At 39.0% G+C, this 13,057-nt stretch overlaps 1 protein-coding gene across 1 annotated transcript in view; it reads right to left on the bottom strand.

Moving 5' to 3' along the window:
- Nucleotides 1-13,057, bottom strand: part of LOC109911874 (transformation/transcription domain-associated protein) — a 206,307-nt gene that overhangs the window by 168,615 nt on the left and 24,635 nt on the right. Inside the window, exons 17-20 of the mRNA XM_048609696.1 lie at nt 12,789-12,980; nt 10,046-10,211; nt 9,350-9,606; nt 5,906-6,106 (exon numbers count right to left, since the gene is read on the bottom strand). Coding sequence (XP_048465653.1) covers nt 5,906-6,106; nt 9,350-9,606; nt 10,046-10,211; nt 12,789-12,980 — 816 coding nt within the window. The remainder of the gene's footprint in view (nt 1-5,905; nt 6,107-9,349; nt 9,607-10,045; nt 10,212-12,788; nt 12,981-13,057) is intronic.

Consider the following 13,057-nt stretch of genomic DNA (forward strand, 5'->3'; position numbering starts at 1 on the left):
ATGCTGCTTGACCTGCTGTGTTCACCCAGCTCTACACCTTGTTATCTAATATAAAATACTAGTTCATTTAGAAAAGGCCCAAGTGAAATGCTCTGCATGCCACGTCAAATACACCTCCAATAACTCATTCCTGATCTACTCTTTAAAAGAGAAATATCAGTATAAATTCCAAATGTGTTTTAGTCAAATGATTCAGCCCTAGATTATTGTAATTTAGTACAGGTTGAAGCGCCATACCCAAAGTTTTGACTGGATATATGGATAACACAATCTGTTACACATGACCTTTAAAAGAAAACACCAAAAGCAAGAAAGTCTGACCTGCATTTCTACAGAATCTTCCAGTGCCTCAGCAGGTCTCAAAGCATTCTACAGTCAATGAAGTACTTTTGAAGTGTAGTCACTATTGTTATTTAGGAAATATGGCAGCCAATTTGCAGACAGTAAGCTCCTACAAACAGTAACTTGATAGTGACCAACTAGTGTTTGTGACCAGGGCTGTTCTTCAAAATAATACCATGGGACCTTTGTGTCCAACCGGGGGAAAGACATAACATTGGTTTAACACCTCATCCAAAAGAAGGCAGCTCAACAGGCAGCATATCCTCAGTACTGCATGGAGGCTCACCTTTGATTTTGCACTCGGTTATGGAATGGGACTCGAATTTAACCATATGACTGAGAGACAAGAGTGCTACCCAGTGATAGTACAAGACTCAAATTCCAAGCGTTATGTTATTCGTCAATGAAACAGCAATGGAAAATTCACTTAAGTCATCATAAACGAGAAATTTCATGATGCAGCTGGCTGTAAACTGAAAACCAATTCACCTACACATTAGTTGAATAATTTCATATTAACCTTGTAAACTGACTGTTGCAAGTGACTGTGCTATTGAAAGGCAAACAATTTGTCTACGAGGAAAATATTTTTAGACTACCATTTCTAAAATTAACCATCAGACCTAATCACCAACTTTAATCGAAGTCCATTTCACTACATAGTCAAGTCTTATCTACAGACCACTGAAGTGAGACCACGTGAATACAGTAAAAATGAAAAATACATTTTTAACCAAAAATGCTTATTGTAACATGCAAATAACCCTTCAAGCTACAAGCGCGAGTCAGATAATTTATTTTTTAAACACAATCAGAATACCACTAAACGAAAACGACTGGCCTACCAGCACCAACTCGACGTTTACGGGCTAAGCTTTATCCATCTACTTTTACAGTAGCAAGTCTAAAATATTAAGCACAGATGTCTTTTTAGAACTCTGTTCTCGAGTGCCACATATTTATTACAGCAATTTACAAGGAGTAGTACTTTCAATCACCATTTCAACTCATAAAGCTTGCTCATGGAATATGAAAGGCAAAATTCTAAATCAGCTTTCCAAGCTGAACAAGTATCACTTTTATAGAAAAATGACATTTCCTTAGCAGCACTATTTCAATTTGTTGAATGAATGAATAAATGAATGAATGAATATGTACTTTTGTGTTTCAATATTATGGTATATATTTATGACCACCTTTTAGGGGCAGGGTGCTTTTCCATTTTATTCTTCTGTATCATTATAAATAAACTCAAGAAGCATACACAACCACTAAGTACCACTCACCCAGAATGTTGGGACAGCATTGCTTTGAAGAAAGAAAATGACATGGACCACAGACACAGATTCCTTAGCTTGTATTTGACTGAATTGTTTTATATTGACAAAATTGTGTGTCAGAACCAATTGCATGGTTAGATGCATTAAGAAACTAACTGCAACACCATTGTTAAAAGTGTGGGTTTTGGAATAAAACAACAATGTGAAACATTTTGCAATCCAGAGGAAGGATGGGAATCAAACAGGTTTATTGATTTAACCTCACTTTCATTACCTTACGATTTTAAATGCCATACCTTTACAAACAAGCTAACGCAAAATTGGCAAGTGTGTTATAGCTATGAAACCCTCTCAAAGTTTTAAAAACGAATGCTTATCATTGTAAACACTTCTGACTTTCACAAGTGATTTACATTTTCTCACTTTCAAAAGAGGGGGTGCTCTTTGCTTTTACTCTCTGGCACACCAAGGTAAAGCACAGCACAAGTACGAAGAATTAACTTCCCAAAAGAACTACTGTTAATTTTAAATTTTGGAAGATATGCTGTCTGCTTATATAACTGATCAACTGACTCAAAATGTATCTGACACTGAACTTAGCAAAACAGATGAGAACTTTGTCATCCACTACTCTTACAAAATGTCAAAATGATGCAACATGACAGTAATTCACAACTTTTCTTCCAGATTCTATGACTGTAAAATCGTCAATCCCGTTCCAGTTGCCCTTTGCCAAATTAGCATTTTCACAGAAATATCTATTCCACATTATAGCATCGATTACACTTCAAAAAGGTACTTCATTGAGTATAAAGCAACATCACTGCAAGATGTCACAATGCTTGATACTATTTATTTCCAAAAGTAAAATATCTTTCATTGCTTTTTATTAAAACAGTCAAGCTCCAAATGCAGTGAAGCTGCGCAGGTTAGAAAAGGCATCACATCACATTCCATAGTTTCTGCCAAATTAATTGATTACAGTAAGGGCACAACTGGATGAGACACCACCCGATCAGACAACCAGTCATCCATCACCCACTAGTCAGGGCACATGCATGAAACATGACTAACTGAAGAAGAATAAGTGCCTGGTCAATCAACATTTGACACAAAGTCCACAGAAAAACCTTCCATCAGTAAAACAGGAAGAAATGAGGGTGGCACAGTGGCTCAGTGGTTAGCCCTGCTGCCTCACAGCGCCAGAGACCCAGGTTCGATTCCACCCTCAGGTGACTGTCTGCGTGGAGTTTGCACATTCTCCCTGTGTCTGCGTGGGTTTCCTCTGGGTGCTCCGGTTTCCTCCCACAGTCCAAAAACACGTAGGCTATGTGGATTGGCCATGCTAAATTGTCCATAGTGTTGAGGGATGTGTAGATTAGGTGGGTTATAGGGGGAAATCGGTCTGCGTGGGATGCTCTTAGAGTCAGTGTGGACTTGTTGGGCCGAAGGGCCTGTTTCCACACTGTGGGGATCCTATGAGGTGAAATAGCGTGCTGTTTAAAGGACAATGTCAATTCGGTTTTAAAACTTCACAACATACTTTATGATTCACCAATTGTACTGTTCAGTCACTTGATAATACTTTTTCAGCACAACTTTTTTTTTTAAAACTGTTTATTTACTATTTCTGTAAAGTAGTTGATGAATGTGAATAAACTATAAGAATCACCCTACAGCCACCACACCATTTCTTTACCACCAATTATAAATTTTTGGGGTGTTATATTTATTTTTTACTTTCATTAATTAGAATTGTGTTACAATGTAAACACTGGGCACAAAAAAGTTGCAGTGAATATGGGGAAAAATTGGCAGCATAAAAATGTGCAATTAATCAAAAATAATTGCACGTTGAAGGGAAATGTTCCAAGTGGAAGTAAAGGATAGACTTTAATACAACTCCTGATGAGTTTTTAAAAAAGGTCACAAATTAGGGAAAAAACTGTCCCCCTGCAAACCCATTCCTGCTGCAGGATTCCTTCCATTTTCAAAATGGTCCAAGACACAAGAAAGCAAAGAATTGCCTGCTCACATTGAGTCCACGCACCGAATTAGCTCAGTCATTTTCTTGTTCCTCCGGTCCTAAAAGCTGCATGTCACAGGATTTTACAGTAGTTTGGCACAGGCATTTAGATGCTTTTTAATCTTTTGATTTCCACAAACACTATGGCTCCACTTATTCAGAAGGTCTCTGCTGTATGGCTCATAAGGTATACAGACAGAGCCTGAGTCAACTCACTTCCAAGTTATCCCTGTTTTTCTGTGGGCAAGTGACCAGTCACTACCAGCTGTCAACACGGTGGTTAGCAGTCTCACCTCAGAACACAAGGTTGTGGATTCAAGTTCCACTCCACAGGCCAGAGCGCATAATCTAGGATGACACTCCCAGTATAGTACTGGCAGACACTATATTGTCAGGTATCGTCTTTCAAATGAGATGTTAAACCCAAGACTCACTGCTCCCCTCAGGTAGATAAAACTGATCCTGTAACACTATTTCAAAATCTATCGGGGGAGTTCTGCCACAGTGCCCTGGTCAATATTTATCCCTCAAGTAACATTTAAAAAATATTCAGCAGCTGTAAAGTGCTTTAGGACATCCAATGGACGAAAAACGACCCTAAAGAAATATTCTCTCTTTCATTAACTAGACAACATGGATTTGGGAAACAAAAACAGAGATTGCTGGAAAAGCACAGCAGGTCTGGCAGCACCTGCGGGGAGAAATCAGAATTAGCGTTTCAGGTCAAATGATCCTTCCTCAGAACTTCTGTGTTGTGTTCTTTATGTTCTGAGGGAGGGTCACTCAACCCAAAATGTTAACTCTGATTTCTCTCCACAGATGCTGCCAGACCTGAGCTTTTCCAGCAATCTCTATTTTTGTTTGATTTACAGCATCTGCAGTTTTTTTTCTTTTCATGGACTGGGAATACATTTTTCTTACAAACCCAGTGAGATAGGATATTTCCCAATACTACTACTATACCCAGTTCTTGTCTCACTGTGGTAGCGTATTGAATACTGGAGACATATTGCTGCATCAAATAAATCAATAATATACTGCTGTTTAAACAGTGCCATCAAGTGGCTGCAATCAGTGTGGCAGGATTTTCAATGCATATAGGATACATAGGTAACTTAGAACCCCATAAAATGCTTTATGGGGCCATTCTCTTTAAACAATAAAGATCTCAGGAAAAAGGTTGAGAGTGAAGTGGAAAGAATTCAAAAAGTGTTTGGAGGACAAAGAACAGGCAGTCCAACTGTATCTCTAACTTGACTGAAAGCAGCTCCCATCTAAACCTAAATCAACATGTGGCAGAGCATCCATGTTCAACCATTGATGATGCAAGAGAACTATCACGTGTACAGCCTCCTACAAATACGAAAATCTCAATGATTCCTCAACGTTACAGCAACAGAACAGCATAGAAGTTTGAAGCTCGGTTAAGTGGAGAGAATGGAGAAGAAAGGGTGTTAGAAACAAAATCAGTGAATCATAACAATTAAAAAAAAAATTTCACAAGAGCTCAGATATCACATGTGAGAAATCAATGCCTTGTCAAATTTTCAGACATCTACAAGCCAGCATAATTTGAGCAGATATGTGTATTAAAACACAAGTTCTTTAACTTTGGCTGGGCACTCAGCTGCTCAACAGGGTAGTTGTGCTGAAAGAGAGAAAGTGAGCTACAGTGAGAATCACAGACATAAAAAGACGGACAGAACAATATGTATTTCTACAGCACGCTTCAAGACCTCAGGATATACCAGACTGCAGAATAACCAACGAAACCTGATTGAAGTAAACAGCAGTAAACATGACATTGAATACATGCAGCAAGGTCCCACAAACAGCAATGAGAAATTGACCAAATCATCAGTTTTTGTGATGTTATTTGAAGGATAAATATCATCTAAGAGACCCAAGAGTACTTCTCTTCTCTTCCTTAAAAATTGTTCTATGGGACCACTTATATGCACCTTAAAAGGAGACTTGTGCTTTGATTTACCACCTCTCCAAAAGGCAGAACCCTCCAAGACAGCAGCACCCTCGGCACGTCAGTACTAAACGTGAGAGTCTGGACTTTGGGCTCAAATCCCTGGAGTGGGTCTAGAACCTGCTGATTCAGAGGCATCAGAGCTACCAAATAAGTCGCAGTTTACAATGAGTTCGTAGACTTTCCGACCTGTAGCATGACTGTCACCATGACAAAACCAAAAATCTAATGATGTACAAAATCATTTTCTATTGGTCCTCAAGATTGTGCAAGCCTCACCTTCTCCATAGGAAGTTGGATAGATGCCTTACAGTCAGAAAACTCAGCAGTAATGCTTGGTCCCTGTACTTCGGTAACAACGTACTGCAGTTTCTGAGACTCCTTTAGCATCTTCCGGTTGCTTCCACCAAACTTGCCCAGGACACGGTAGGCCACATGGGAGATACTGTCAGCTGGGTTACGCAAGGTACGCCATAGAGCCTGTCCAAAAACATTTTAAGAAACATAATTCTTCAAACTAATCTATAATATAGTATTCATTATAGCTACAGCATGTGTAGTCTGGCATTTATTCAAATATTGGAGGAACAAAAGTGCAACAGAGAAACATCAGTGGTCAGCACAGCTGCCTCACAGAACTGGGGATCCAGATTAGTTTTCAACCTTGGGTGACTGTCTGTGTGGAGTTTGCACATTCTCCCTGTGTCTGCGTGGGTTTCTTCCAGATTCTCTAGTTTCCTCCCACAGTCCAAAGATCTGCAGGCTAGGTAGATTAGCATGCTAAGTTGCCCATAGTGTCCAGATATATGCAGGTTAGATGAGTTAGCCACGGTAAAATCCCCATGTGGAGTTAAGCAGATGGTGTGGGGGGTTGGGTCTGGCTGGGATGCTCTTTGGACTCAATGGGCCAAAACAGCCTCTTTCTGCACTACAGGGATTCTATGATTCTTGGGAAAGATATTTCTGGTACTTGGTGTGCTAAATCAAAGGATGCCTAAACTGAAGTTCCGGCTCACTTAAGGATTCTGAAATTCTGCCAATCTCAGACTCCAAGCAGAGTACTTTGTGGGCCTGAAAGCTTGCAGTATCTGTTGATAGGAAGAAGTGTCCCCAGGAATAGAATATAATCATCTAACAATGGATGACAGAAGATTGAGGCAAGACAAATAGAATGGAACAGAGATCATTCAGCCCATTACGTCTGTGCTACTTCATTCAATAACTGATCCATTCAGCACCATCTTCCTGTCCTTTCTCCAAAGCCTTGCAATTTACATTCTCCTCCGGACTCAACCTTCAAACATCCATGGAGTATTTTTCTGAATTCACTTATTCAAGTTAGTACTAAATTTGCTTCCATCATCCCTAAATGAGGGCAAAAAGAATAGAAGGGCATGGAGGATAAAGTGAGATGGGAGGAGACTCACAGCTGGGCCAAATGACCTCTATGTGTTTACATTATGTTATTTCTAATAATAAACGGGGCAAACTGATTAAAAACAGGAAATTCTGGAAATACTCAGCGATGTGGTAATGTAGCGAGAAGGAAACAGAGTTAAAGTTTTAGGGTAATGATTTTAAATCAGGAGGATTAAATGTTGCGTAGGTATTAACAGCTGTGTGAAATAGGGAGCCTGGAAGCAGCAGGGAGAAAGAAGCAGGAATGAAGTAAAAATCCTTTCTTTAGAAAATGAAGCAAATCAGATCTAGCTTTGATAAAGCACTTTGAAAACAGTTATTGAAAGGACAGTGTTCATGAGGCAAACAACCATTTTCCTCTCAACATTCATTGAGAGTTCATCTAATTGTAAAATTAACATCTTTGAATTATGCATGTCTAAACTAGCAACTTTATAATACGCATAGTCTAGCTTAAGATCCTGATTATAAACCTGGGCTCCTTAAATCTGTATTCCTTCCTGAGGAAAAAATAAATTAAATTCCTAAATTAGAAAAGCTTCTATCGTACTCAAATTGTTCTTTACAAATAACTACTATGTTCCTCCAAATGACTCTTCAGTTGCAATTACAACACAGTCAAAGATTTGAACAGTGCTGCCATCCAGCAAATGAACTGTTATTGTGACCATTCAATGTTATTTACTGTATCTCATGTATTCAGATGGCATTTAATTCTCTTTGAAGCTCAGGAGTTTGTAATTCTGAACAGCAAACTCTATGAAGGGCAATAAAAATTACAATAGCAAGTAGCATTGCCAAAAGCATCACAGCAGGAGTTTCAACTGCACAACAGTTTAATTTGTGACATCCACTTTCTTCTCCCAGAGTGTTTCCTGTTTGACTTTGGGGTGGTTGTGGGGAGGGGTTCATGGATATCTCAACACAAAATAGTTGATTTATCGCAAGCTACCTCAAATTTCTATAATAAACTAGGCATCCCATGACATGTAATCAAATTTTGGTTTTTGAATAGGTAGCAAGAGCAAGAACAAAAACAAAAACTGGCAAGTAAGAAAGAATCTCTGAAAAGCTAGCAGTGTTCCTGTGCAAAGCAACAGGCTGAAATGACCATAGGAAGGTTACAACTGCTCTTCCAAGGCCACAAAAGTCAACAAAAATGACTGTAGAAATTCTGATGAAAATGCAGTGAACTGAAATGTCAATTTTGTCTCTACTGATGTTAAGCATAGATAGAGGATTGCCTAATTAACATAAAAACTAAGTGGGTAAAAATAGGTCATTTTTAGGTTGGCGAACTGCAAATTATAAACTGACACTGGGAACTCAATAACTTAAAAGCTATTTTAATGACTTGGGTGAAAGAACAGATTGTATTCTCACCAAACTTGTTGATGGTGCAGAGATTGGTAGGAAAGCATGTTATGAAGAGAATACAAAATCTGCAACGGGAAAGTGCTCAACTACAGTGAGCAGCGAATGCTTATACAAGTCGAAACTGAGAACTTGAACAGTAATAAGGAAATGCTTCATACATATGATACTCGAGTTACAGAAAGAATCATCAGGAAAAAATTACCTGATTTATTTTCTGAGAAGAAAATAACATATACAAGATTGATGGGTGACAGAATCAGATGCTTGCTTGAGATCAATAGCCTGAATGGCAAAAAAGCTGAGATAAAGATGGGAGAATTTTTTTTAAGCAAAATGTTACGATATACTGAAATGCTCTGCTCGAGAGGAAAGCAGATTCAATAATAACTCTCAAAAGGGAACTGGATATATGCTTGAAAAGGAAAAAATGCAGCGTTATAAAAGGAAAGGGCCAGAGGGCCCAAGTGGTCAAAGTTAAACAAGCCATTTAACTGAATACCTGACAAGTGGTCTTTCTGTAATGATTCACTGAATTTTCCCTAGGTGTAAGGGACTCTTTCAAACAGCTAAGATTGGCACAATAATTTGAATAGCCTCCCTTTAGCTAAATGATTCAACTATTAACATACAGCAAATCAGAATACAAATTTTAGCAGATACACATCCCCTAATGTATTAGGGTGTGGAGCTGGAGGAATACCGCAGGCCAGGCAGCATCAGAGGAGCACGAAAGCTAACATTTTGGGTCGGGACTCTTCTTCAGAAAATTCAGATTTTCTGAAGAAGGGTCCCGACCCGGAACATCAGCTTTCCTGCTCCTCTGATGCTGCCTGGCCTGCTGTGTTCCTCCAGCTCCACACTGTTATCTCAGACTCCAGCATCGACATTTCTTACTACCCCTAATGTATTACACTGTCCCAGTTTTACCTGCATGAGCTCAGCTCGCACTGGCTGGATATGATCATACAAAAAATCAGGCTGCAAGTTGTCAACGCACAATTCCAGTGTCCGCAGGCCCTGACTGACCAAGGTCTGAGAACCATTAAGCGCAGATACCAATGGGTCCATCAACATTGGCAGATAAGGCAAGAGGGAGCTGAGTCGGACGGGCACAGTTAAACACAGCTCGACAAAAAGATCTTTCATGTGTTGCTTATGCAGGCCACTCTGCAGCATATTCAGTCCTGCAATAAAAACAGCTTGAGTATGACAGCAACTATATCTGCTACTTTATTCTGGTTTTATTTTCCAACAGATGCTGTACAATTTTAGGAGCCAATACTTAGCTTGCTAAACCTATACAAAGCCACAATAAATGTTCTGAACAATGCAAATTAATAAAAAAAAATTACAGATACTGAATCAGGAAAGATCCTACTTCTATCCTTTACAAATGATTAAAAAAAATCCACATTTAAGTGATACAATTTCAGCCCTGCACCTCTAAGCTACAAAGCAGATTTAGGACTCAAAGGGAATTATCTTCTATAAGGAACATGCTTTAGCTAATGCTCACTCCAGTTAAGCTCCTAAAATATTTTACCAAAGCTTAAAATGTATTGATTGAAATTGGAGTTATTTCATCAGTTAAACAGTCAGAAGCTAATGTAACTGCATTCTTACCTTGCAGCAAGTTAGGCAGTAATGGCAGAAACTCTTGATACAGGAGATCGTGGCTGCCACCCCCAATGGATCGGAAAAGGGCTCGAAGCAACAGAAAGTAGTTGTACGGCTCCTTGGCTGTTTGTGCAAGTTCCATAGAACTGTTGACAATTTTGTGTAGATGTGGCTAAAATATAACGGAATTTCATGTTAGATGGTTTCCGGTTTGGGGTCAGCACTTGTACAATGGGTAGCACTGTGTCTTGTGGGTTCAAGGCTTAGTCCAGAGACTTGAGAACAAAATCCAGACCAACACCTCGGGTGCAGTACTAAGGGAATGCTACCCTGTTTGAGGTGCTGTCTTTTAAACAAGGCATTAAAGCAAAGCCCTGCCTGCCCCAATGGTGACGGCTTATCTATCACAATACATACAAAGACACACCCCACCCCACCACAATTACTCAAGAAAGCCAGTTCCACAATTTAAAATAAAAGTTACTTCAGTGGAAAAAGTAGGCTATAATTTTGGTTTTAGTTTTCTTTTCAACACCATGCCAATGCATTCACAAGAGACTCTTCATTACTCAGTTAATTTTCAAGGTTTAAACATCCATTGCTTAATTTAATGAAACAACATTAACGAACAGACCAAAAAGAATCCAAACATTTAAATTGCTGTTACAGCTCATTAAATTCACTCGACCTTGAATTTTCTGACATGGGGAGAACAAAAGAAGAGAGATTTTTTAATAAGATACTTTAAAGTGACCTTCATAGAGCAAAATCAGACGCTAAACCATTAATCACCAAGAAAAGTCACATTTCAAAACAGTCACCATTTCAAATCAGTCAAAATTCAATATATTTTTTCTGCACACAAAAGTATTCCAAAAATCAAACTAGAGCTTTGAATGACAGGAAGCATTTATTGTAATTACTGGAAGGGAAGGGAGAAGAAAAGGACAAAAGAAAAACATGTTTGCCTACATAACAAAAGCTACAAATTGAAGGACTCTTGCATACTTAAATGATAGGACACTACATCTATTATCTGCAATGCAAGCTGGACTCCAAGGGCTAAAGTATCAGAGAGTACAAATTAGGGGTCGTATTCCCTGGAATTCAGAAGATTAACAGAAAATTTGTTCAAACGTTTCAAGATATTGTGGGAACTGATAGTTACTCCCTATCTATCCTATTTCAGCGGGTTAGGGAGTATAGGACAAGAAACTAAAGGCAACATCTTTTATCAATGAAACTAGAAAATATTTTTCACAGAAAGGCTGGTGGAAATTTGGGATTCTTCTAGAAGCAGTAAATTGATGCTACATTATATCAATTATTAATTCTAAATACAAGATTGACAAATTGGTGTTAACCAAAGGTATTAAAGACATATTGAACAATGGTGCATATATGGTGTTTGATCTCAGTTCTACCAGGATCTCAGTGAATGGGCAACAGGTCCCAGGCATTAAATGGCCTTCTCCTGTTGCAATATAAAACAGAATTCTTTCTTACAATCATTCCCTGTACTTGCAACACAAGCAGCGCAGAGGTTGCTTTACTTCTTCATTCTTCAAATGGAAACAATATTTGGATACATTGATGTCAATTTTTTCTCAAAATTCAAGCACACGCTGTGGGCATCACGGTTGGGCTGAATTTATTGCCAGTGCTTAAATGCTCAGAGGGTAGTTAAGAGTGAATCACATTGATACAGATCTGATGTCACATGTCTGCCAGACCATGCAGGGATGGCAAAATTTCCTTCCTTGGAAGATCCTAGTGAACTAGATGAATTTTATTTAGTGGGTAGCGCCTTCACCACTGAAAGGCTCTGGACTCCAGGATTTCAGTCCAAAAATAAAATCAGGGATGATAATCCAATGCACTGCTGAGAGAGTGCTTCACTGCAGAAGACACCATCTTTTGGATAGCTGTGAAACCAAGGGCACGTCTGCCATCGCAAGGAAATTGTATGATTGTACAGCATAATTTTGAGGAGCAACTGGAGAGTTATCGTCAGTGGCCTTCCCAAGATTCATCCCTCAACTAACATCATACAAACAGATCTGCTGACCATTTACGTATTTGTTTGAGGGAGCTGCTCTGCATAGGTCAGCAGCAGCATTGCTTGTTTACACTACATCAGTGACCACACTTCCAAAAAAAAAAAAAAAAAATTCATTGCTTGTAAGGGGCTTTTGCAATGCACAATGGTCCTGGCAGATGTTATACAGATGCAAATATTTCTGTTTTTAAATTTTTGAACTGAAGAATTCCAACACAAGGTTGTTCCAATATCTGGAACAGAAGCCTGTATCGAGTAGGCAGACATCTTGAGCTTAAAGCCAAAAACTGATCTCAATTCTATCAGTTTGTCTGAATCTACTTGACCCAAGACCTAGGGAAATCTTCAAAATGAAATGCAACTAAGAGCCATCATTTTCCTTTCTTTCGAATCAGGTGCTGCTGAAATCTTGCTAAGTTCAACCAACTTCTTTCCTAAATACAAGGAATACATAGAGATTAGTCATTTGCCTGACCAGTCTATGCTTATATTCCACACAAGCCTCCTCCCTCTCCTGTTCATCTAACCCCATTAGCTGTGCCACTAACTGGCTTGAAAGCATGATAAACATTTGAGTATTCTACTTCCATATTAGACTCAGATTGTGACATACTTCATTCTCCAAATAATGTCGTCATAGAACAGTGAGAATTTACCATCCTCTCTCGCACTGCTGCATCGCCTCCTTACCTTTAACATCTGTTCATTTTCTGCTGCAAACAGAGAAACAGAGCCAAACACCAGCTTGAACAGCTTGAGATAGAGATTGGAGAGTTCAACATTGGAGCCCATTTCTGGAAGCCGGTCCAGAAGATATTCCACCAGAATTGTAGCAAACAGAGCAGAGGTAGAAGGGTTCGCCAAGAATGAGTTGGCCACAATCTGTAGCAGATAATAATTAAAAGTAAGTGAAATAAGAATTCTGAACCAGAGTGCTGCACTTACACTGCCAAAATTAA

This window comes from Rhincodon typus, chromosome 21, assembly GCF_021869965.1.
Source record: "Rhincodon typus isolate 14 chromosome 21, sRhiTyp1.1, whole genome shotgun sequence".
Taxonomy (NCBI): Eukaryota; Metazoa; Chordata; class Chondrichthyes; order Orectolobiformes; family Rhincodontidae; genus Rhincodon; species Rhincodon typus.